Consider the following 24546-nt stretch of genomic DNA (forward strand, 5'->3'; position numbering starts at 1 on the left):
CTGTGCATGCATGGGATCTAGGTTGCGCTTGGAACCATTTCCCCCACTGCTCCATAGAAGACCATTTTTCTTCTAAATCTGGTCCCTGGTGCCAGAAAAGTTGGGGACCACTGCTCTAGAACATTCCTTAGTGGGATCTGTATTGGGTTTTTTCTTATATTTGAGGTGCTGAAAAAGACAGAATATATTCATGCAACACAAGGTAATCTTGAGAGAAAATAAGCATAGTAAATTAGTTGTGGAAAAGAGTCCTTCAAGAAAATGGCAGCCTAGCAGCTTATTTCAACTGATAGATGTCTTTTTCATTCTGTGTTTCAGAGCCACAGACAGCCAGCATTGAAGAGATACAGCAGATGAAAAATTTTGGAAAGCTTTTGAAAAAGCAAGAAAAGGAACTAAAGGAGCTGGAGCGGAAGATGACAAAGCGCAAGGAAGAGTTGTTACAGAAATTTGCTGCTTCTTTCACTGAGGTGGTTAGCCAGCTTGGCAGAAAAGAAATGCCATGCCCATCAAGAGCTCCACGAAGAAAAAGGTAGATTTTAGTTCAGAAATAATAAAGCAAAGAGTTTCTTATTTGCAATCAGAATAAAATGGTGTTTTGTTGCATTACAATTTTGTCTTTCTTCCATCTTGGTGACATAACATGGAGCTCCCTGGTGGTTCCCCATCTAGACCTAAACTAGATTTGGTTCTGCTTAGCTTATTAGCATCCATTAGCTAAATGGATTATGACCAACTCATAATGGTAGGCCCAAGAAGAGGACATGCCACTTACCTTTACTTTCACTGTTCCTGTCTCTGGATATATGTTAAGCCAAGCAAAAGAGCTGGAGGAATGGAATTTAACCACTAGGCATGTGGTTGCCTGAAACAGAATTCTCTAGACATATTTTTCTTCCTGTTTTCCTAGGTTCCATCTTCCTGGCCTGTAGTTCTTCCAACAATATAGTCCAGAATTTCTTGCTAGTATTGAAAAACTGGATCAGCTCCATTGTTCTGTATCTGCAGCCTATATAATAGACTACAGTCTAGGGCAGTGTTTCTCAGCAACTTTAAGATGTCTTCTTAAAGATCTTAAAGTTGCTTAGATTGAAGAACTGAGCTAGGGAAAGAAAAAAACATTGCTTCCCCTCAGAAAAATAGACATAGATAAGAGTGTTTTCCTGTACATACATGCAATTTCTGGGTCCCCTGATTCCACAATCATTAAGTTTTTCCTTTTCCAATATTGGGGAGGGGGATATTTGAATGGCTCTTAAAAGACAAATGAATTTCTGTGTTGCCAAAAGTAGGTACTTTAAATGGCAGTTCTGGTGCATTTCTTGAAGTCTTTTTCTTGAAGTACTGGTATATTCATGTCATAAAGATTCAGTATATGAAAGGACACTATCCAAACAATATGAATGTTCTGTTTTTCCAGTACAGAGATTTGGTAGAAATTGGCATACGGGATTATATGTGTTAATATAGTAGTATTGTATTATTCTTAGTGCCAGAAAAAGATGTGGGAAGCAGCCCTTTAACCAATTGGTTTATTCCCAGTGCTATTCAAATGTGCCAAACAAGAAAGTTATGAAATAGGAGAAGAACAGGCATTACACAGCTCCAGACACCAGACAGAATTAAATGAAAATATATATAGTCTTTACTGGCAAGATCAGAGCAAGAAATTCCAAATTTCTCTGACATAAAAGTGAGAGTTTGAACACCACCCTAGTTGCTGGATTGCAGTTGTTTTGCCCTTTTGTCAAATAGTGCCTGTCTATTGAGGAAGCAGATCAAAAAAACTGTGGAGTATTACTGATGACTCTTTCATTTACTGATCTGCTCAGGGAGTAGATATCATGACAATATGCCAGGTGAAAAGGGAAGTACAGTCAGGGTCTGGCCATTTCTGCCATTATTAGATTGAGAATTGTTGCTGTCTCTGAAGTTGCAGGATAGTTTTGGATGAAAGCAACACAAAAGGAAATGCGGCAGAGTTGACCGAGATTGCTGATAATAAAATGATGGAGCTAAAAGAGAAATTGGAGGAAGAATTACTCCACCTGGGAGAAGAACAGTATGATGCAATCTGGAAGAAGAAAGATCAGCATGCCATAGAGGTATAGTAACCATATTTGTGTTAACATTATTTTATTTAATTACTTAATAAACAGGACTAATGAACTTGAATCATTTCATTAAGACTGCATGCTAAACTTGTCAACTGGCTTTAAACCCAACCCCAAATTGGCTATTTGAATTTGCATTATTGTTTTGGGGAAAAAAGATCATTCTCTGTGTGAATATGGCTTCCTTATATTACCAGAATGATATTTCATTGTATTTCTGGGGCACTCAATTAAACTGATAAGTCAGAACTGATCATTCCTTGGCAATTCTCAAGAAAATTTATCATTTGAGAGTGACAGGTGGGAGAACTCATCAGTTCCTCCCGTCTGCAAATTTGTGTAAAATACAAGTTCGCTCACTCTCACGCACCCCAATATGGAACACGACTCTATATTACAAACACAGCTTTGGAAACATTTGGAGCCACTGAATTAATCACTTGCTGTGTAGTTCCTAAGATAGGAAAGTGGCTAGGATAGGAAATTCTTCTTTCCCATGTTTTCCCTATTCAACTTTCCCATTGTAGCTTTGCTTTGCTGGCTGAGGAATTCTGGGAGTTGAAGTCCACAAGTCTTAAAGTTGCCAAGGTTGGAGACCCCTGCTCCAAAGTACCTGAAGGCAGGACAGGAATGGATGGAAACTAATCAAGGAGAGAAGCAACCTAGGAGAAATTTCCTGACAGATAGAACAATTAATCAGTGGAACAATTTGCCTCCAGAAGTTGTGGGTGCTCCAACACTGGACATTTTGAAGAAGAGATTGAACAACCATTTGTTTGAAATGATAAAGGGTTTCCTGCCTGAGCAGGGGGTTAGACTAGCTCCAAGGTCCCTCCCAATTGTGTTATTCTGTTATGATTGTCCCAAAGCTGCTTTTTCAAAAAGCAATTGGACTTTCTTAGTTTTCCTTGAAGACATCTCGCTTCTCATCCAAGAAGCTTCTTCAGTTCTCAGTACTTTGAAAAAGCACCTTTGGGTCAACTTGGGATAAAATTTAAATAAATAAATAAAGGATAAAATAAAATATTTTCCTTGTGCTTTGTTTAAACAGAAAGTTGCTAAAATGTTACAGCTTGCAAGAGAGAAGCAAGCATCTGAGCTGAAGGCACTAAAGGAGTCTTGGGAAAGGTAATAATAAAATTAATGTCCGTGTGTGCAGAATCTTTCTATTCATTTTTGTAGCTTTTCTTCTCTCAGCCTTATTTTGTTTGTCCATTGTCAAATCTGTGCTTTATAACCTTGAAACCTTCTGTGATCTGAGTAGAAAAGGAGCGGGCATTTAATATTCACCACAATTCACTGTTAAATTGTAAACTCAAACTGATTACCTTCCTTTACAGTGACACTAAAGAAATGAAAAAGAAATTAGAGGTGAAGAGACTGGACAAAATCCAAGCCGTGGCTAAGAATGCTGATAAAAGTGCTCAGGAAAGGTATTTTTGACCTCACGCTCAAATGTAGCTCATCTCTATTGGATTTATGGTTTTTAATGAACAGCATAGATTGCTGTTGTATGTACTGTATTGAATTACTGTTTGAACCTAATTTTAATATAGTCTTGCCCACTTTCTGCATACCAAGCTGGAAAATCAAGCATGGCTCCCCACAAAACCAAGCATGACTCTCCACATGAAAAATGGTTTGCACGCCCCTGATTTGGTATCAAATACTTGCAGATCTTTTGAGCGCGAGAAAGAAGACATTCTCCCCACTTGAGAACTTAAAACTTGAGAAACGTAGGGAGGTTTAGTCATCACTTTAAAGCATAGTTAACATGACCCGTGTCATTCTTCAAGCTGCAACATAATTGGAAGCATTTATTTCTAGTTTTGGTTAATCGCAATTTATTGTGCATGACAAGTAAGACGGATGTCTTCAAATATGAGGGGTTGTACGTGTCAAAACAATAAAGATTTCAGTCAGGCCTTTACATCTCCTCTCCAGCATGTTTACAAATGAGGATGGCTTCCATGTTCCGTCAATCTTTGCTGAGGATGATTTTAACATATGCAATCTTGATAACCCATGATGAAGTTGGATCATTTGATGAGATGAAGGAGAGGAGATGGGAAGGAATGCAAGCCCAAAGCCTCTTACAGTAACTATACCTGGCAGATTCAAAGTATCTTCTTCCTTTCCTTGGTTTCTTAACATGCTGCTTCTTCACTTCAATCTGCTAATAACCAGTATTTTAGTCTGAGGGTTTTTCTGTGACCACATGTACCAGAACAAATAATAAGCAGCCCATCTTATGGATGAGCCTGCTCAAGCGATTAGTATAATTTAGCCAGTTCTAGACTAGAGTTTGTAAGAGGCTTCTCTTTTGCAGACAAAAAATATTACTTTTTTCTATATCGAAATTCTTTCTGCTTTTACGTCATTACATATGGTACGAAAACATCTTGTCTTAGTGGCTGCTTTAACAACAATCTAAGATGTAAATTTTAAGGAATACATAAGGTTTGATTTGTTTTTTCCTAAAGGTTAAAAAGGGAAATCAATAATTCACATATTCAGGAAGTTGTAAAAGCAGTCAAGCATGTAAGTAGCTTTCTGGTTTCTTTCTGTAGCGTCTAAAAGAACAATTATTAGTTCTGCCCTACTGATTTGGGCAAATGCTGTGTCCAGTGATTTACAAATGCTTCCTCCTTCCAAGATACTTGATTCTAATCCAGATATAGGGTCCAAATCCAAGGGGGCTCCCACAGCTTTACATGGATCCCTAGAAGAAGGATAAGAGTTTGAGCTGCGGTGGCACAGTGGTTAGAGCAGGCTACTCCTGCTGACTGCCAGCTGCCTACAATTTGGCAGTTCAAATCTTGCCAGGCTCAAGGTTGACTAAGTCTTCCATCCTTCTGAAGTGGGTAAAATGAGGACCCAAATTGTTGGGGGACAATATGCTGACTGTGTAATCCGCTTAGAGAGGGTTGTAAAGCACAGTGAAGTGGTATATAAGTCTAAGTGCTGTTGCTATTGGGCTCTGACTCTCATTTAGTAGATCATGTGTCTTTCACTTCTGTCTTTTGGAATATTTTCAAAGCTATATTCCCACTGTAGTATTTATGTGGTGCCTGGAGTAGCTTCAAACCATACATTACAGTGGCCTTGATACCCATTTCATCTTTTTTTTCCTGAGATTTGTGTGGGTGTTAAAACATACTGAAGTTTTCAAATTTTAGACAATTATCCATCTGGGGGCCAGGGTGACGTGCAATGCGGATAAGTGTAATTATTCATCATAAGCAGAATAAACAAATTGGAAGTAGATTAAAGTCATAACATAAAGAAACAAAAAAGAATAAATGAGTACATTTATTTTAATTAAACATATTCCCATCTGATCAACTTAATGTAACTAAATATTAAGGCCATTAAGGTCAGGTAGAAATGTAATCCATCAATCAATCAAAATAAATTTTCATAGGGCAGAATTTTAATTCATTGATTTTTTTTCCACAATTTATTTATTTATTTTTATTTGCATTTATATCCCGCCCTTCTCCGAAGACTCAGGGTGGCTCACACTATGTTAGCAATAGTCTTCATCCATTTGTATATTATATACAAAGTCAACTTATTGCCCCCAACAATCTGGGTCCTCCTTTTACCTACCTTATAAAGGATGGAAGGCTGAGTCAACCTTGGGCCTGGTGGGACTAGAACCTGCAGTAATTGCAAGCAGTTGTGTTAATAACAGACTGTCTTAGCAGTCTAAGCCACCAGAGGCCCATTAGAATTAAATTAGAATTTAATCTAATTCACAGAGTTATTATGAGTGAATAAGTCCACAGGAGTAAGTGTATGAGGAAAACCATTACCATTTTCAAATTGAAACCGAAGCAATTGACCGTTTGCCCCTCCCCTCAGCTTAGTCACATGATCATTGAACGTTTCTCACCGCCTTAAGGCATTCCAAATGATCACCTGTGCATGAGACAAACTGATGTCAGGTCAGTTGTCTAGGCATAATGTCCTATGCAGAAAAAAATAAAATTGGGATCAAAGTGTCATGAAACTAAGAAAAAAGACATTGAAGCACTCCTCTTATTGCCTGTGACTCAGAGTTCAAATCTCAGTAGTCGTTGGTTTCAGCATTCATGTATAGCAAAGTATTCTAGTACAGGTAGTACTTGAATATTCTACCAGTTCATTTAGTAACCATTCAAAGTTACAATGGCACTGAAAAAAGTGACTTATAACCATTTTTCATACTTATGACTGTTTGCAGCATCCCTAATGCTTGGCAAGTGGTTCATATTTATGATGGTTACGATATATCGGGATCGTGTGATCACCTTTTGTGACCTTCTGACAAGCAAAGTCAATGGGGAGGCCAGTTTCACTTAACAACAGTGTTACTAATTTAACAACTGAAGTGATTCACTTTACAAATTGAGTAATAAAAGCCATGAAATGGGGCAAAACTCACTTAACAAATTTCTCACTTAGCAACATAAATTTTGGGCTCTATAGTGGTCGTAAGTCAAGGATTGCCTGTAATATTTAATAGCAAAACAGCAGTTGTCATATATCTGATATTTATAAAAATCTGGAATATGGGGCTTTGGGAGGATAAGGAGGGACTGGGAGCTAAAATACCCTGCAGACTTCATCACTGGTGTTGTTGTACCTACAGAATGATACTGCTTTGAGATGTTGCATTTATATAATTGCATGGAAGGTTATTCCTTCTAACATAAATGTTCCTCTTGCTTCAAGATGAATGAGAAACAGTCAAGGCATCAGCAAGTCTTGGAAGCGAAGCAGTCAACCTGCCTAGGAAAAATCAAGGAAAAAGAAAGCCAGGTATCACGTGACTAATTTACAGCAAATGTCCTTTCAGGATTAGTAGTATAGCAGGAGGTCTAGAATAAGTCCAAAGACTTCACAAATTATTTCCCTTCAGAAGTACTGGAATTGCAACTCCAGCACAGCTCAATCAACATGGCCGAAGCTGACATCTCAACACACATGGAAGATTGGGGAAAGCTGAGGCAGCCTACTCCCTGCTCTCCAGTCCTCTGCTTATTAAGCACCCATCTATGCCAGGGGTGTCAAGCTCAAGGCCTGCAGGCTGGATCTGTCATGTCTTCAGCTTTGGAGCTGGGCCTCCAGGCAGAGAGTGACTCAGTGAATGAGGGGAAAGAGCCGAAAGGGCTTCCTTCTGTAGGACCTTCCTCTCTGGCTCCGCTCCAGGTCCCAGAGGCAGGCCAGGTGGAGGAGATGACAAGGCCTCTTTCTCCCGCACCTTCCCCCTCCCAGGCAACGCCTCAAGACCCAGCTGCTGACAATCAGTCCTGGTTAAATCCCAGGTATCGCAGAAAGGAGAGGTGGGAACAACAAAAGAAGGGGTGGGGCAGGCCTAGAGAGTGCTGAGTCATGGAGCCACACCCCACAGGGTATAAAAGCAGGAGGAGCTGCTCTATAGCTTCTTGTGACGGACAAAAACTGACTCTTGGAAACTTTGACTGCAATATTTCGAGACTAAGAATTTGGCTTCTGGATTTCTGTTTATTAACTGCAGTTATGCTGGCTTCTGAGGAGATAAGAGAACTTGGCAGGCAATCGCAGCTTCGTTGCCAGAACTGATATCTGTCGTAGGAATAAATTGCTGGCAAATATAGTCAGCTCGTGTGTCTTCTTGGTTGTGGTTGGGGGGGACAGAACAGGATCTGGCCCACAGGGTGCTTAGATGTGGCCCACAGGGCCCCATAAAACAATGAAGGACCTGCCCACAGTGCCTCTGCCAGTGAAAACGGGCTCCTGAGCTCCATTTTCGGCTGCAACAGGCTCCTGCAACCCTCTGCCAGTAAAAACGGAGCTTGGCACATGGCCCTCTCGAGCTCCGTTTTCACTGGCAGAGGGTTGCAGGAGGCCGTTGCAGCTGAAAACGGAGCTCGGGAACCCATTTTCACTGGCAGAGCGCTCGGGCTGACACAAATGATATTAATCTGGCCATGGCCACCCTGGCCATGCCCACCCCAGCCCCCCAAGATTAAACACAACCCTGATGTGGCCCTCAATGAAATCGAGGTTGACACCCCTGATCTATGCCCCATTCATCTCCTTGTCGATTCATTCATGAAATCCTATTTGTTCTGAGCCTCTGCATGATAGCAAGAATAAACAAGCTGTTTAGGCTTACTTGAATAACTTTTTTTCTTTTCTTTTTTTATCAGAATGCAGTTTTCTTTGGGACTGCTGTACGGTGCATGAGGAAAAGAGGTTAAACCTTTCATTCCCTCCATGTTAGCAATGTGGAGTTCCCTGTAGGCCCCCGGTGGGAATGATCTTCTCCTCCTCACACCTATAATTACAGTAGAGGAATGGAAAAAATAATTTACCACAGGGATCCTGTCCTCAGAGAGGAGTATTTTTTTTTTAAGTTGGCATTGCTAAAAGACACATAACTGAATTTGTAAACATGCAACAAACAGGTTTCTCCACTGTGAACCTTTCCTGTCTCTTTCTGCAGCTCCAGCAGGAAGCGTTTGCCGAGTATGAAAACAAGATGAAAACTATCAGTGCAGAAGTGCAAGATTCAGTGAAGAACTGCATGAAAGTCTGTTATCCTTTGGAAGCTGACACGGCAAAGAGAGAGGCCCCTGGAGCTGCCGGTGAGGGAGATCAAAGGCCATGTGGGAACCTGGTGACTCCTGAGACTCTAAGATATGCAGCTGTGATGCTGAAGGAGGATGTTATCATGGATGAAGAATCCACTCATGCCCAGGACAGCAGATTGTAAGACTCAGCGGAAGTCTTATTTTAAAGTTCCTATATTTTAAAAATAAATCTCATTTTGTTTCAGAGTTCCATAGAACATAGTGGAATATCTGTTAGTTATCCAATATGTTTTTGAATAGTGGGACATTTTGATCTGGCAGACATATATCAGAGGTTTTCACTCTGTTTAGATTTACCACTAAAATCCAGCACCAAGATATACTTCCTACTATCACAACATAGTGATTGGGTGGATTTGAACAACAGCCAGCTAGTTAAGTTTCTCAACTCTCCATCTGGACAGGGAGGAAGGCAACAGCCCCATTATCTCCAAAACCAATCTTGCTCTGAAGCAGTTTCAAGTCCAAGCCAGAAACAATTGGCTTAGTTGTTAAATGGAAAATGTTGAAAGTGGGGAGGTAAAATACAAAAGGACAAGGCATCAGTTCTGGAGTGGAAGACACCACATATAGAGATGCGTATGCTGAAGTTTTGGCAGTTATAACCAGTGGTAGGATTCAGCCAGTTCGCACCTTATCAGGAGAACCGGTTGTTAACTTTCTAAACAGTTCAGAGAACCGGTTGTTGGAAGAAATCTTTCCCCCCACACACTTTACAAGGCTAATCCTGTAAGGAAGGCAGGAAGGAAACTTTCTGGTGGTGTTTCTAGCCTAATCTTTATTGCCCTGCTTACAGAAACTGCCTCTCTGGTTAACCCTTATTACATTGTAACAGCTAAGGCGAAGCGCCCATCAACGTGAGTGACATTGAGTTGGCCATGCCCACATGGTCACATGACCACTGAGCCATGCCTACCCAGCTGGTCATTAGGGCAGAGAACTGATTCTTAAATTATTTGAATCCCACCACTGGTTATAACCCTTCCCTTCGGAAGATTTTCCAACAATACTATGGAATGCTGATAACACCCAGCTTATTCTATTTACCAAATTCTCTACAAAGAGGGATCACTTCCAAAGTCTCACAATACTAGCTGATTGCAGAAAACATTTAGTATGTAGTTAGTTCTTTATGGCAGGGGTCTCCAAACTTGGCAACTTTAAGACTTGTGGACTTCAACTCCCAGAGTTCCTCATCCAGCTTTGCTTAAAGTTGCCAAGGTTGGAGACCCCCTGCTTTATGGCATTCAGTAGACAACTCTGAAGCATCTCAAGGGTCCTAGCACACAATGGAGGTCAACCACAATGCAGAGGAAATGTGCACTGTTTCCATTTATCTAAATTAAGCCTGACTGAAAAACAAGATTTCTTCCTTGATTGGAGAGAGGACTCTTTTCTAAGTTTGGCTGTTTTCTTAAAGCACTTTTGTTGAAGGACATCAGCTGACTCAACATCTCAAAGGGGACAATCTGCAGAAAAGAGCAGAAATATTTCTCTTAATTTGAACAGACACAGCCAATTAACCCAAGTTGCTCTTCTTTATCCCATGTATATATACATGAATCAATTTCCTTTATCATAAAGTCTTTGTGACAAAATGCTGAACACTGCTTGCCATCCAATCATGTAATCACCCAGATACATATTCTCTCTGGCACTCTTATAAACCAGTTGGGAGAGATGGGTTTTACCTTTTCACAGAGCAATAGTCATGAAGGCCAGTCAGGATGTTGAGCCCAGCTCCGGCTCGACACATGACGCTACAGGGAGCTTACAGGCTGAGCTGGTTGCAGGAGAAGAGGTGGCTGACAAACCAGGTTAAACTCAGCAATTTTTAGCTGCTGCAGGTTTGCTTATCCCTGAATAGATCCAAGACTACTGACATGTTCCAGGATGAGCCAGAGAAGACTGCTGTTCTAGAGTTGGCCGATAGATCACTACAGATACTGTGACAAGATATTCATTACTAGGATGTCTTTTTCTGGCTGATCTTAATTGCATGTCCAGTTTAGGTGTAAGTGGGGGGAAAAATCAAACACTGAGATTTGTTAAAGGCAGTTTTTAGTCCTATCTTGCTTCTTTCAAGCTATGTAAGCAGGCCAGTCAGCTGTCTTTTCAGTGGGCAGCAAGAGAGCTCTCTCTGTCCCAACTGTGAAAATACTAAGGAAAAAAAACCCAGTCAAACCTACCAATAAAATATATTTTATAAACCTGGCCGCTCTCGAGTCTATCAAAGGAATAATTTGCAATGTGCACCAATTTGTCATCTTTCATAAAACCAGAAGGCATCTGGGGAACTGCAACTGAAATTAGTCTAATAGATGTTTTGAGAAGACTTTTTTTTCCCCAAAAGAAATATATGGCTATTTTCAGGCCATGGAATGGCAAAAGTAACCCTTAAATTTGGGGGGGGAGGGGGGAGGAAGTGTACATGCACACAGGTGTCCAGCAAATATGAAACAATTGTGCAGTTTCGCAAAAAGTAATATGAGATGGTTTTCAGTTTAAGGATGACTTCTTGATTAAAATAATATATGCAAATTCATTCAAGATTAATTAGGGCAGCCATCAATCTAACTTAGGAACTATTAGTGCCACTAGATCATGGTTTCTGTGCAAAAGGACAGGGAGTGATGTGTTTGGAGCAATTCAAACATCTGCAGAGAAAGGCTGCACCCTTACTTTAAAAAAGGAAGACATTCAACTCTGCAGTGGTTAGCATAGCTGTTCTTAAGACACTTTCTGACTTGATTTTATGGATCTCGGGTGAATCAAAACTTCTGAGAATTCAAGGTGTTAGAAAGCCATCTTACAACAGCTTTGCTAAGGAATAATCAAAGACCAGATATCATCAGTAAGAGTTCTTCATTTGTAACATTTAAGAAAATATTATATCATGAGAAAGGCAGATTCTTAATTCTAGCAACTAGTATTCATAAGGTGTGAAACTGTCCCACCACCAACATTCATGCATGTATTTTTTTAAGTGCTTTATTTTTTTAATGGGAAGAGGGCTTTTAAAAGGACAGTTTGGAGATTGAAAAGAAGATAAATCTCTGGTTGATATACTAGTAGAAAGTATAACCAGCCTTATAATAGGCCATATTTCTAATAAGTTGATCCATTCTCCGACCAAAAAGAAGCTCAAATCTTGACGGGCTAAAATGAATTGATTGCAATACACATGTTTCTAGACTGGCCATTTCTTCTAAAGTATTGTTTCTACAGTATCATCAGCTCTGGAAATATAAGGGATTAGACCTGGAAGGTTCAAAGGCAGGAAGAGTTTCCACACAATATGCTTGAGAAAGGAAGAACCCATTCAATTAGAAATAATTTTGTACCCTCATGAGACTCGGAAATGATTGCTAAGATGCTTGGAAATGCCGTAATGTTGTAGCAATTTATTCAGTTTGTCAACAAAATATGCCCTTTTTACAAATATATGCTTCCCCCCCCAGAATTAAAACATTAAAAAATATTGAAATATTGCATCAAAGTGTGTTGGTATGCATGTATGCCCAACTGCTCCAGTTACCCTCTAATTGCATTGCATTATAAATCTTATATCTCTCAGCAGCAATAATCAACAGTGCCAAATGAGGGAAAGCTGAATTTGATTAGCCAATCACTGTAAGATTGGAATGATTTACGTTTTTCAGGAAGGGAGTATGTGTTATGATATGAGAGCCAAGCACTGCACAACAGGATGAGCTCATGTAACTTGCTCCAGTAACAAGAACTCGTTCACCTTGCAGTTCAAAAGCATGTAAATGTGATCAGCAATAGCACAGACTTATATACCACTTCACAATGCTTTACAGCTCTAAGTGGTTTATAGAGTCAGCATATTGCCCCCAACAATCTGGGTCCTTATTTTACTGACTTGGAAGGATGGAAGACTGTCAAACTAGAGCCGGTGAGAATCGAACTGCTGGCAGTCGGCAGTTGGCAGTCAGCAGAATTAGCCTGCAATAGTGCATTCTAACCACTCTGCCACCACAACTCTTGTAGATAAATAGATAGCGCTTTGGTGTAAAGATAACAGCATTGTGTGCCTTGGCGTATGACCACAGAAATGTCTTCAGACAATGCTGGCTCCCTCGGCTAAGAAACTGTAATGAGTACTTCTCCCTAGAGTTGGACATGATTGGAAAGGAGAAACCTTTACCTTTTATTATGTGTGTGTGTATGTGTATGCATGTATCGACTTATAACCACAATGGAGCCCAACAACTCTGTTGCTAAATGAGACAGTTAATAAGTTAATTTTGTCCCATTTTGCAACCTTTGCCACAGTTGTTAAGTGAATCACTGCAGTTGTAAAGTTAGCAACAAAGTTATTAAGTGAATCTGGCTTCCCCATTGATTTTGCTTGTCAGAAAGTCACAAAAAGTGATCACATGACCCCTACACCATCCATCATCATCATAACCATCATAAATGTGAGTCAGTTGCCAAGCTTCTGAATTTTGATCACGTGACCATGGGGCTGTTGCAACAGTCATAAGTGTGAAAAATGGTCATAAGTCTCTCTTTTCAGTGAATGAACTACAGTACATTGAACACTCTGTGTGCGTGCGTGCGTGTGTGTTATGGAATACATCTTTTATTTAAAGCAGCGGTTTTTTTAGTACTATATTAACCACTGCCTCCTTTTCCTCTGCCTGTTAAATACCTGGACAGAAATTTATACCAGGTTATAAGCCTCCTGGCAAAAGAAAAGCAACTCCCCGTATTATGTATTACTGGCAAACTTTCTTTTCTTTCTATGTAATCCCTACCATTCATAATTTCAAATCTTATACAGAAACAGCGGGTAACTAGGGTTCTTCAAATACTGCTGGATTAAGAGGTTTAAACAGTGAGCCAAACCATGGGAAATGCCAAGGCTATCGTTCAGCAACATGTTCCCCATCCTTTCAGTAATAGGTAGAAGGAAAAAAAATATTGCTTTCGTGAGCCATAATTAGTACTCCATTGGGCTTTAAATGCTTTGAAGCAAGATAGGAACTTATTTAATCTTTTTGCATCTGGGGATTGCCAGATCACATGGAAAATCATGAAGACTAACTTCATCCCAGGAGGATAACAATAACAACAACTAGAATAATCATCACAACATAGCAAATGGTGGGTTGGAGGGGGGTACCATTCTATTGCTGAATTAATCAACTGTATTAGAATTTATTACAATCAACATTATAGGTGTTATATAATCTTCAACAGTCAGTGACGAAAGCAAACCGAAGGGTATATGTCAGTATGAAAGACTTCTGAAGGATGGGTATTTAAGTTGTTGATGTGAACTGCATAGACGCAGCTGGTGTCAGTCTGTTATTTTATCACCACACTTAGGCATTTCATCAGACTTATTTCAATAATCATGATGAGAAAAATAATCATGCAAATAATCAGAGGATACACCATAAAGGCCACTGTTACCAATTTATATTTAGAACCACCTGAATGCTACCTGAAGTTGTGAAGCTATTATTTAATGGTGCCCTATAAAATATGAATAATTCCTACCGTGGATAATTAGAAGTCTGTAAAAGAGCATAGCCATTTATCCACAAAACATTCAGTAGATCCTTTACTTTTGCCATCCTTTCTCTACAGTGATTAGTAAAGTCTCCCTTGAGTTTTGGGATTCCCATGTAGGTATCTCCAGATGACTCATGGATAAAAATCAGGCAACAATTGTTGGCAACAATAAAGAAGTAGTTTGCCATTGGCTTCTTCTGAGATATATTTCAATGACTTAGTCTGTTCTACAATCTTGGAATTCTGTGCTGTTCTCTCAGCTAACTATTAATTAGGACTGATCCTGTTTAGTATCCTCCTGTAGACAAGGTCAGCCAAGTACTAACCACATTCAAGAGTTTTTCAATTTTTCTGAAAAAGATGATGTGATAATACTTATTACAGTAATTACAAACAAGGCTAAAAGAACAGTATTCATCTCAAATTAATTAAGATACAAAGAACTGTTGAATTAGACCCAGAATAAGATGTGGGAGAATGTGACATTCAGTTCCCTAAGAGCTTCTGGTTAACAAGCTACATGGTTACAAGTTAGAAGTATAATAATTCATCTTTAAGTGGATTTATAGACAAATTATGTCAAGAACAGGCTGTATAGAAGAATGGATGAATTAATGTTTAAACAGTGCCTCCCCCTCAGCTTGTTATCCAATTGGAGGGAGTTATCAAGCAAGGTGTCACAAGGTTCAGTCCAAGGCTATGTATTTTTGAACATTTTTATTAATGATTCAGATGATGAGATGGAAGAAAGATTTATAAAACTTGGAGAAGACTCACAATCGATAGAGAAACATAATATTTTAGAAGACATAAATGACATTCAAAGTTGTACTGCTAAATCAATAAAGTGATCTGAAAATAGCAAATAAAATTTTGCATGGGCAAATGAAATTTTTTTTTAAAGAAAATATACAAATACAGGATGAGACCACACTTACAATGTAGCCAATAGTACATGAAAAATACCTTATAATTCTAGTTATCACAGTATATGCTTAACAGTGTAATATGACTTCAAAAGACAAATGTGGTTTTAAATGCCTCAATAGAAATGTATTTTCTAAATCTTGAGAAATAATCAATATTCTATCCTTTACCAATTATATCCCACATAAATATTATCCTGTACGCTAAGAAGTATTTAAAGTGAGAGAGATGCAAAAATATGCAAAGGGTTAATCAAAGTATTAGAAATAAATCTTATGAAGATGGACTAAAAGATTTTCCTCATCTGAACTTGGCGCAAACATGCTCTGGTAACAACCTCTCTTCATTCCTGTGTCCTCATCTTCACCTGATCTCTAGGCCATACATGAGGCAACCTTAAGCAATCTTCAACTTTCCAGAAGTTTTTCTCATGGACATAATCAGCTGAATTTCACTAATCTTTTTGTTGGTCTTGCAGTCAGAATGCCTTTAGGGAGTGGCATCATCCCAGCTCCTGTTAGCCACTCTAGACTGATGGAGAGATGCCCCTTCCTTCTAGTTCCTAGTCTCTATTGTTCAGAACCAGTTTGGTTTGAGCAGTGAGGAGAGTATAGCTCTTTTAAAGCAGATTTTCTCCTTGTGGGAAAAGGGAGTGTGGTGGACCATAAGCTTTCCCACAGTGGAAAAGTGCAGGATGAAGTAGGAGGGAGCCATTGTCACCACACAGACTTTTGTTTTGTACCTGCCAACTCTTAGGTTGTTGTTAGTCCCTTAGTTATAACTAAGCCCATTTTCAAAAGGATGTAAGAGCCAACTTTGAAGGGGGCAGGATTGAATAGTATAACTGGAAAGCATCTCCCACTTCATCATGAAGCCTTCTCCGGGGCCGCAATATGGATTCCTCTTCAATACACTTGTGCAAAAAGATTGCACAAAGCTAGAGCAAGTTTTGACACAAGTTTAAACCTATCAATCTAACCATTGGGCATAATTCACCTTCTCCCCAGCTCATCCCATTTGAGGAGAATGAGTGAAGGATCCAGTCTTCCATCAGCTGGTCATATCTGGATGGAGGGGAGAAAAACAAAACTGTGGCAATGTCCCAATCCCTTTCCTTATTTTGCTTTGAAGATACCACCCTGAAGATAACATCTGGCAGCAACGTAAAACAGGCAGGATAGAGAATGGCAGCAGGATAGCAAATGGTATGCTGATAGTTTTTTGTTGGCTCAAGCATTCATGGATACCACTTTTAAATCTGCAACCGCTGAGAAGCTTAATGGAAATGAACTTCCATATAGTTTTCTTGGCAACCATATGGCTTTCCACTGCCTTCTTCCAAGATAGTGTTTCAAGTTCCCTATCTACACATAACCCTCGACTTACTACCAGAATTGGAACCAAAATTTCTGTTGCTAAGCAAGGTTAAATGATTTTTGTCCATATTTATGATCTTTTTTGCTGCGGTTGCTAAGCAAATCACTGCGGTTGTAATGTGAATCATGAGATTGTTAAATTAATCTGCTTCCTCCATTGAGATTGCTTTTCAGAAACTGGCTGAGAAGGTCATAATTGGTGATCACAGGACCTCCTAGGACGCTGTAACTATTGTAAGTACATGCTGGTTGCTGTGGAGATGCTGCAAAGTCAGAAGTGTGAGGGCCAATTTTTTTTTTTTTGCATTTATATCCTGCCCTTCTCCAAAGACTCAGGGCGGCTTACACTATGTCAAGCAATAGTCTTCATCCATTTGTATATTATATACAAAGTCAACTTATTGCCCCCAACAATCTGGGTCCTCATTTTATCTACCTTATAAAGGATGGAAGGCTGAGTCAACCTTGGGCCTGGTGGGGCTTGAACCTGCAGTAATTGCAAGCAGCTGCTGTTAATAACAGACTGTCTTAGCAGTCTGAGCCACAGAGGCTCAATTGTAAGTTATTGTTTCATTCCTGTTGTATCTCCAAATGGATATTAAACAAATGGTTGTAGGTCAAGGATTACACACAGCCAAAAACAATCAAGGAGGAAAAATTACTGCTATGATTTAAAGAGTTTTAATAATTATATTATTGTATAATTATTATAATTAATACATTTTAATAATTCTTGGCACTGATTCTACTAAAAATCAAAGGTAAATGCCAGAAAGTTGTGGAATTCTATGTGGAGTTGCCTCATTTGTGCTCAAGATTAGGCCAACCTGTCCCATTTTGGAGCCCTTTAGAAGAAGTTTGTGGACCAAGATGTTGGCTAGTGTGCTGGCTTTGTTCATATGACCATTGCCAACTGCTAGATTGTCATTGATATGAATTTCTCACTTTCTACATCAGGGGTCTCCAAACTTGGCAACTTGAAGACTTGTGGACCTGACCCTCCAAAATTCCCCAACCAGCCATGCCAGCTGGGGAATTCTGGGAGTTGAAGTCCACGTCTTAAAGCTGTCAAGTTTGGAGACTCCTGTTCTATACCATCCTGTAGCTGGTTTCAGTATCTGTACAGAACTAAGCACAAACTGATGGGAAATATACAAGGTCCCGTCTGCAGAGGCATTGACACTGGATATCCTGGCAGAGCAAAAGGAGATGCAATGCACCCATCAGGATGATCTCAAACCATGAAAACGGTGCTTGTTCCACTTACTGGTCCTGCTACCATCTGTCACTGTGAAAAACAGAAATCAAAAATCAAGACTCTGGTTTCTGGATCCTGAGGACTGTACATGAGCACTACATGTATATACAACTTATCCTCCAACACAACCATGCAATAAAAAAGCTGAATGCATAAATGCATATCCATCAAGTGATAACCTGTGTCTGCATCAAATATCCCAGATAGCTTTTTCACATGACATTAAAGAAGCTTTCTCCAGGGTATTGCCCTTCAGATATGCTGGATTTCAATGCCCAGAACTCCAAAGTAGCAAGGCCATTGCAGAGAGAGAATTAAAGGAGAGAGAATTAAAGGGCCTCTGTGGCTCAGACTGGTAAGACAGTCTGTTATTAACAGCAGCTGCCTGCAATTACTGCAGGTTCAAGCCCCACCAAGCCCAAGGTTGACTCATCCTTCCATCCTTTATAAGGTAGGTAAAATGAGGACCCAGATTGTTGGGGGCAATAAGTTGACTTTGTATATAATATACAAATGGATGAAGACTATTGCTTGACATAGTGTAAGCCGCCCTGAGTCTTCGGAGAAGGGCGGGATATAAATGCAAATAAAAAAAGGGGGGGTAGGGAAATACACTTCTGGTAGGTCCCAGATTCCAAGTAATTAAATACAGTATAAGACTACCAGACCTGAGCTTCAAAAATCCAAACAGCCATTAGAAGGAAGCAAAGAGAAAAACATCTGCTACCATGAAGTGATCCTGCCAATTTCTTCAGCCCAGGTTTAGTAGCCCTATAGATACAGCTGTCTTCTACCCACTGAGTCATGTTGCCTACTCAATACAGGTAGTCCTCGACCACAATTGAGCCCAAAATTTATGTTGCTAAGCGGGACATTTGTTAAGTGAGTTTTGCCCCACTTTACACCCATTCCTGCCACAACTGTTAAGTGAATCATTGCAGTCTTTAAGTTAGTTACACAGTAGCTAAGAGAATCGGGTTCAGGGGTCTCCAACCTTGGCAACTTTAAGACTTGTGGACTTCAACTCCCAGAGTTCCCCAGCCAGCACAGTTGAAGTCCACAAGTCTTAAAGTTGCCAAGGTTGGAGACCCCTGATCTGGTTTACCCATTGACTCTGCTTGCCAGAAGGTCACAAGGAGTGATCACATTTTTTATTTATTTTTATTTATTTAATTTTGTCAATCATATATAACAGGTAAAAGTATAAACATAATTTGGATACATGAAAAGAGTACGTAAAAAGGAATATTAGGACAGGGACGGTAGGCACGCAGGTGCACTTATGCATGCCTGATCACATGATCCTGGGACACTGCAACTGCCATAAATGTGAGTCAGTTGCCGAGCGGCTGAATTTTGATCACATGACCGTGGGGATGCTGCAATGGTCGTAAGTGTGAAAATGGTCATAAGTCATTTATTTCAATGATATTGTCACTTTGAACCGTCACTAAATGAACCGTTGTAAGTCGAGGTACTGTATAACTGAGCTTTGAAAAAGTCAGAGGAAACTATCCCACCGTTCAAGAACGGCTATTTCTTCTTACTTAGACGGTCTCCCAATTACGCGGAGATCGTCCGGACTCCGTTGCCAAAGAGGCCGGGGAATCAGTCCTTTCGATTTGCCTTAAGCTTCCCGCCCAACCTGACGGGCGAAAGCAGGTGGGCGGGGAGCTCCTGCAGTCCGTGACTATCTCAGAGTTTGGCCAACATCCCTCCGCAGCCCGCCAACCCGAGCGCTTAACGGATCTGTCTCTCTCGGAGCGGAAAGGCGGCGATCGCCATGGAGACTTGAGGGGAGGTTATAAAGCCGATCTGGAGAGCCGCCGCCTCGAGTCACCAGCAGGCGCACGAACCGGGGGGATCAGGAGCAGCGGGTGGCCATGCTAAAACCGCGGGACCTGGGCCCCGGGGCGTCCACGCAGACTTTCCTGGAGGCCATGAGAGCTGGCCGGATGCATCTGGCGCGCTTTGTCCTGGATGCCGTCGATGGGGCTATTGTGGATTGCCGATCGGACCGGGGCCGTTCGCCTCTCATGTACGCCGTGCTGCTGAAGGACCCGGCGTGGCGACTGGCCTTTGCGCGACTGCTGCTGGAGCATCAGGCCGCCGTCAACCTGAGCGACGACGCCGGGCGCAGCGCCCTCAGTCTGGCCTGCGAGCGCGGCTATTTGGAGGTCATCAAGCTGCTGGTTCAGTTCGGCGCCGACCCAGACACGGTGGACGCGCGGGGCTGGAGCCCCCTCATGTACGCCTCCTCGGAAGGGCGGACGGCGGTGGTCGAGTGGCTCCTGCGCGCCTTCCGCCGCTTTGGGCAGCTCCGCCTCGAGCGCGCTGACCGCGCCGGCCACACGGCGCTCCAGCTGGCCGCCAGCGGGGGCCACCACCAGTGCGTGCGGGCCCTGCGCTCGGCCGGCGCCTTGCTCCTCATCTTCCCGGAGTCATCGTCCCAGGCCGGGGACGACGACGACGGGGCTGCGTCGGCTGCTTCTCCCCCGCTTCGCGCGGCCAGCGAGCGGCGGCTCCCATTACACCAGCGGAGCGCGCAGGAGCAGAGCTTCCAAGGGGAGGAAGAAGAAGCAGAAGAAGCAGCAGCAGATGGCCCAGAAGCGAAAAAGGAGCCTTCGGCGACGAGGGGCCGCCCGCTGATTCGCAGGTCCACGGCGCCTGACTGTCAGAGTCTTCTCAGCCACTGATCGTGGGCGCGGACGGGCGAGGCGGCTGGCTGTGACCCGCTTTTCCTGAAGAGCCGCGGCTCGTCGCAGACGCCTGTCGGGTCCTCGCTTAGTCCCGAAGACGACGTCGTTAGGAGCGCATCCGATCCAGTTTTGCTTGACAGATTTCTGGGGTTACCCATTCCGTTAAATCGTGCTGTTTACTTCAGCTCGTTAGTATTTTACATTTCTGCGTTGCTAGCGGGTGGACTGGGATGTGGCTTCTCGGGAAGGTTTTCTTGAACAAGCAAATTAGAAGTTTATTTTTTATTTGCTTATTAAATGCGGCGGATACCATCGGTCCCTTTATGTGTGTGTGTTTATGTCTTTTGGTACCAAAGCTATGCAATAGTTTGTTACTGCTGCTGTCTCCCTCCCCCCCCCCAAAAAAAAACCAAAAACACCTTACCTTTTCCTCGAAATCTGCTCTCGTGGTGATTTTCTGATGAGGAAAAAAAATATTTCTCATGTTCATCAATCACTTTTCAGCCAAAGAGCAAGAAAGGCTGAAAGACCATTAATATGTGTTCATGGCAGTTTCTATGGTGATACTGAGGATTGTGTTTGTTTGTTTATGTTATAAGTCCTAATAAGAACCTAAAATCAAGTACTATAAAAATAAAAGTTACAGGCTTTGAGGTACTAAAGGTACTAAATACACAGCCTCTAACATGAAGCAGAAGAGGCATAGAAACAATAAAAATAATATGATAACATTTCAGAAGGATATTAAAGTTAAGACTTAAAAACTTTTATCTTCTAAATTATATTGTTAGGAATCATTATACTAATGGAAGTGATATATTAAATGCACATATAAATCTGCCTTGAAAAGAATATGAGTTCGTGTAGAAGTTATTACTCTCTAAACTAGTCTATTTTGCCTGTTTCTTTTCATTGATATTTCCCCCCCCCCCTACATAACTAAGTGTTACAAGACCATTTCTGGAATGCGGCTGATCTCTCTAAAAGAGTCTTTTTACTTGCAGAACTGGCTGTTAGGAATTAAGAGTTCTTTCCATTTTTTATACTATTTTATGTGACATCTTTGGGAAGGGGGGGATTAAAAGTAATTCTGAGCTAAAAATGAGATTGAGACACTGGAAATTGGAAGGTGGGATGGCAGCTTTCCTTTTCTTCCTGACACTATTTACCTGACATGAGTTCCCACTGTAGCATTTGGGTGCAGTATGGTGTTCATGTACAGCTCCCTTGGTACTTGCCTGGCTCTCTCCCTCACCTAACTACATTGAAGAAAGGGGGAGGAGAGTTGATATGTAGCAAAGCAAAAACAGTCAGCATATTTATTATTTCCAAATGGAACCCAAATGAATCTCATAAACTCTGAGGAAAGGAGAAATGACAAATAATTGGTGCCATCAAGCTCATGTTGACTCTCATCTACGACATAGAGAGACCTTCTTCAGGATGATCTATCTCCAGCCTGTCACCACAAGTTGTCCAGTGATGCACCCATTACATCTTGTCTCTCTGCTGTGCTGCTCTCTACCCTCTTCTTTCCTTCCACCTTTCCCAGGTTTGTGTATTTCTCAAGAGAACTGAGTCTTTGTATAATGTGTTTAAAGTATGGTAATTTCAGTCTGGTTATATTTATTTATATCCCACCTTTATTACATATGCAAATAACTCAAGACAGTGAACGTATTCAACAAACCTTCCTCTTCCCATTTCCTCCTAACAACAACCCTACGAAATGGGTTGGACTGAGTGAGCTAATGATTGGCTGAAAGTTCCCAACTAGCTTTCATGGCTAAATCGGAACTAGAACTCACGCCCTCCCAGTTTCTAGCCTGCTGCCTTAGCCAAGTGAGAACTCTTGATTTCTTCAGTTAAAAATGATAGATGTTCATTTGAAAGTCTGCCCATCTATGAAGAAAAGGGACAAAGACAGAGGCAAAAGAAGAAACTTCTGCCAGAAGAGGCAAAAGGGGAAGTAGATAACTTTCTGATAAAGTTCTGCTTTGTATGGCTAAATGCTGTCTTTTTTGTAATAGGGCCAGTCGTTAACAACAATGTGCCTAGCAGCCTACCACATAACATAAGGACTCCTGATTTAATCACCTTTTATGCAGCCATCCTTTGAATTTAATTAGAACCTGGAGTTGGAGGAAGACAGTATTTGTATTACTTATTAAATTGTCCTTTTCCCCTTCCCATAGCTAATGGTAGATTCAGTGGAATGATTTCATTCAGGCCTGTGGCACTGGGGGAAAAAAAGTTAACTGAACCCTCCTAGGACTGCACTTCAAAACTAAATTGTCTGCTAAGTGGATTCCTTTAATCAAAGAAACATGCTGTGTCTCCTGACCCTAGGTTTCCTCTGAGATGTCTTTGTTTGCTCTGAAGGATACAGATGCACACATTCTTGTGGACTAAAAGTATCTATTTTTTCCAGTTGTAATATTTCCACTTGGGAAATGAAACTTGTCTATTTATTATTTAGCGTATGGTAAATATATGGACTTGTAGTGGTTCAAATGTTAATGTCCACTCTGCCCAGCAATTCAAGGACAGGGTGGTCTATGTTGAAAAAATCAGACATTAGGCCAGTGTAAGCTCTTGAAGGACATTTGGACACAGTGTGATGGATATTTTGTCAAGGAGGACCACAGTCGCACTAAGGGGTAGAGACAAGACCCCACTTAAACAATGACTCCTGGCAGACACCGTGTTGGGTAGGGATCCTGTGCAGAGTTGATCAATGCTGGCAAGGAAGGTCAAAACCTGACACCTTTTGTGTAGGGTCATCTATGTAACTGCCTGTATCTGGGTGTTCAGCAGCCCCCTTTTTTTAAATTTGCATTTATATCCTGCCCTTCTCTGAAGACTCAGGGCAGCTTACACTATGTTAGCAATAGTCTTCATTCTATTTGTATATTTATATACAAAGTCAACTTATTGCCCCCAACAATCTGGGTCCTCATTTTACTTACCTTATAAAGGATGGAAGGCTGAGTCAACCTTGGGCCTGGTGGGACTAGAACCTGCAGTAATTGCAGGCAGCTGCTGTTAATAACAGACTGCATTAGCAGTCTGAGCCACAGAGCTCTGTTGGCTTTCCACTGTGTGTTGATGTCAAAGTTGTTAGACAGCTGTTGAGCGAGTACCAGAAAGGACTTCCTAGATTTAAGTCTGTGAATTGATAGATGAGGAAGATCAGCGTTCACAGGAAGAAGTGGGTTTCTCATAATTTTGTTGTACTCCTTCACTAAGGCTTCATGCCTTCGTGGAGCTGGTGGTGCAATGTGTCTCAAGACGGGGAGCCAGCAAGTAGGTATCAAAGATGAAACTGATAGTGGTTGTGTGAGTCTGGAGCTGATCAAACTCCAGACTCCCATCGGCTAGCGTTGGCTGATTGCCTGATTGTAACATCAAGTTCATAATGACCCATAATGACCAGATAGATAGATTTTCACCAGGATGAACTGCCTGGTTCTTTAGGTCTTTGTAGGCTAGCTCTGCATAAGAAGTCAGCATTGAGATTTTGAAATGTATTGTACCATTCTACATCTTTAAAATTCTTGCTATGAAGATACATTATGCGGTAATAATGCAATTTCAAATCCCTGCTCTCTGCTTGTCTCAAATATTACAGAACTTCCCTCACTGAAAAGTATTTTTCTGTTTTCATTGACATTCTAAGACTGTGAGTTTTCTTTTTTTTTTTTTTTGCTTTCAGTTCTTGTGGCAATGGACTATTTTGCTTTCAAAATTCACTTCAAAATCCATTGAAACCTAGGTAAAGTAAAGGTTCCCCTCGCACATACGTGCTAGTCGTTGCCGACTCTAGGGAGTGGTGCTCATCTCCGTTTCAAAGCTGAAGAGCCAGCGCTGTCCAAAGACGGCTCCGTGGTCATGTGGCCAGCATGACTCAACACCAAAGGCGCACAGAACGCTGTTACCTTCTCACCAAAGGTGGTCCCTATTTTTTCTACTTGTATTTTTACATGCTTTCGAAACTGCTAG

The 24546-nt window shown here is 41.2% G+C and overlaps 2 protein-coding genes across 2 annotated transcripts in view; both read left to right on the plus strand.

The window, feature by feature from the left end:
• Window positions 1-8923, plus strand: part of PLCB2 (phospholipase C beta 2) — a 65969-nt gene extending 57046 nt beyond the window's left edge. The window contains exons 26-32 of the mRNA XM_058162109.1: window positions 319-532; window positions 1934-2105; window positions 3166-3242; window positions 3455-3547; window positions 4598-4655; window positions 6834-6920; window positions 8590-8923. Coding sequence (XP_058018092.1) covers window positions 319-532; window positions 1934-2105; window positions 3166-3242; window positions 3455-3547; window positions 4598-4655; window positions 6834-6920; window positions 8590-8859 — 971 coding nt within the window. The 3' untranslated portion in view covers window positions 8860-8923. The remainder of the gene's footprint in view (window positions 1-318; window positions 533-1933; window positions 2106-3165; window positions 3243-3454; window positions 3548-4597; window positions 4656-6833; window positions 6921-8589) is intronic.
• Window positions 8924-19728: 10805 nt separating this feature from the next.
• On the plus strand, window positions 19729-20541 carry ANKRD63 (ankyrin repeat domain 63). The gene has a single exon (XM_058162217.1). It carries the CDS (start codon window positions 19729-19731, stop codon window positions 20539-20541), a length of 813 nt encoding a protein of 270 aa, XP_058018200.1.
• Window positions 20542-24546: the final 4005 nt, after the last annotated feature.

The sequence above is a fragment of the Ahaetulla prasina genome, chromosome 1, assembly GCF_028640845.1.
Source record: "Ahaetulla prasina isolate Xishuangbanna chromosome 1, ASM2864084v1, whole genome shotgun sequence".
Classification (NCBI taxonomy): Eukaryota; Metazoa; Chordata; class Lepidosauria; order Squamata; family Colubridae; genus Ahaetulla; species Ahaetulla prasina.